Source organism: Lolium rigidum, chromosome 4, assembly GCF_022539505.1.
Source record: "Lolium rigidum isolate FL_2022 chromosome 4, APGP_CSIRO_Lrig_0.1, whole genome shotgun sequence".
NCBI lineage: Eukaryota > Viridiplantae > Streptophyta > Magnoliopsida > Poales > Poaceae > Lolium > Lolium rigidum.
In genome coordinates, this window is record NC_061511.1 from 15351480 (window position 1) to 15353302 (window position 1823).

Sequence of the window (1823 nt, forward strand, 5' to 3'; positions counted from 1 at the left end):
TCTTCAGTTTGAAAGATGAGAGCTATCCTTAGTTAAAAATTTCAAAAAAGAAAAAAAAATATTAAATAGAAACTAACCCACCGCTGTCCACAAATGGGTGGATAGCTCCATATAGTTCAGCGTTCATGTGGTCACCGTGTAGATTTGTTTTCAAACGGCGCATAGATGCGCCACAACTAGTTAGTTTTTATGACTTACCGAGGCACCGAGCTAGTACGTTGTGTCCCTTCTTTTCTCTGCCGCCGTAATGCACGGGTATGTTTCTTATTTTTTTTTTTTTTTTTTGAGATAAGGTATGTTTCTTAGTTAGACTAAATCAATTTAACCCAGGCTATTACCAGTTGTTATGTTAGCGTAGCGGAAGGCGCGCCTCCGGATTCCGGAAAGGCTACATCCGGCTATTTAAATCTTTAAAGTTAGCATGCTAAGCAAGGTAAAGCTAAAGACAAAAGTGACAGCAACAATCACCATTTCAATTGGATGTGAAACCGAAGAAAACATGACATCTGAAATGAATTTGCAGCCGTCTAACAGACAAACCATATTCCAGCTGTAGATCGATTCTGTTTCTGGCCAGCTACTAGCAAGAGGCAATAGAAGCTACACCGTACAACAACACAATAGTAATAGTGAAGTAGAGACGGACACAGACTGGGCTGCCGGCGAGGAAGGAAGAGATGTGGAAGCAGGTAGCTATCCGGCGTAGATGTGTACCCCGATGGCGATGAGGAAGATGGTGATGAGGGCGAAGTAGATGACGGCGTGGACGAGGATGGCGAGGCCGCTGGTGTGCATGCTGCCGAAGGCCACGACCCGGCCGTGCCCCGGCAGCTGGAAGAGCAGCCCCGGCGTGAGCAGCACGAAGAGCACCGTCGCGATGACCACCGGACCCCAGTCCGCCATCTCCGCTAGCTCCTCCTGGATCTCTCTTTCTCTGTCGATTCGATTTTGGGAGTAGCGAGTGATAATGAATTGGCAACGGAAGAGTAACGCTAGCTGGGTTTAATAGGCAGGGAGGGAGCTTTGGCAAAGTACTAAACGGTCGGCGGGCGGAGCCCACCTGACGCGGCCGGGGCGGGGCACGCGGTGTATTCACAGCACGACACGATCCAAAGACGCTCTACGGACTCCACCATCTCTCTGTGCCGCGGAGGAGGCCGACATGTCATGCAGCGGGTGGAAAGGATTTCTTTGCGGTGGAAGCGAGAGCAACGGGCGGCCACGTGAGCATCGAGACTCGAGAGCACCATCCAGCCTCCTGCCGCCCTTCCCTCGTCGGTTTGGATCGGAGCGCTACTTTGTTTCTGCGCGCGTTTCTCGATCTGTACATGGCCTCGAACACGAACAAGAGTCGTTTCACGTGATCCGTGTCTGTTGCTACTACTACATCGAGTCAAGAGCCATACACTGTCCATCCTAGTGCTTGTGCAGTCCACCCAACTCATCCCTTACCCATCCATCAGCCCAATACATCGTTTTCTATTCTTTTCTTTCTTCCGGTGCTTTGGAATGCCAAGAAAGGAGGTTGTTTCCGTGCGAGCTAAGGATGCTCTGCGTGTGAGAAAAGAAATAAATATTCACCCCCTTTTTAGTTGGGAAAGAGAATGTAGGATACCAACACAAAGACGAAAGGTATATCATTCAGCCTAAACAAAAGGTGCACTACAACACAAAGACGAAAGGTAGTATCATTCAGCCTAAACAAAAGGTGCACTACAGAATATGGTATGAAAATGAGGACAGCTTAGCAGGATATATATACATATCCTCTTGCGACTTTCCATAAAATTTGTGCATAAGTTTATTTTGTGGTTTATGACCTT

General features: G+C 48.1%; 1 protein-coding gene across 1 annotated transcript; it reads right to left on the reverse strand.

Annotated features, from left to right (window-relative positions):
- Positions 1-483: 483 nt before the first annotated feature.
- On the reverse strand, positions 484-933 carry LOC124649350. Its single transcript, XM_047188998.1, has one exon. It carries the CDS (start codon positions 901-903, stop codon positions 694-696), a length of 210 nt encoding a protein of 69 aa, XP_047044954.1. The 5' UTR covers positions 904-933; the 3' UTR covers positions 484-693.
- Between the last annotated feature and the right edge of the window lie 890 nt (positions 934-1823).

What these genes read in the sequence shown, in the direction of transcription:
- LOC124649350 (XM_047188998.1), bottom strand. Translation starts at nt 903, where the DNA reads ATGGCGGACTGGGGTCCGGTGGTCATCGCGACGGTGCTCTTCGTGCTG.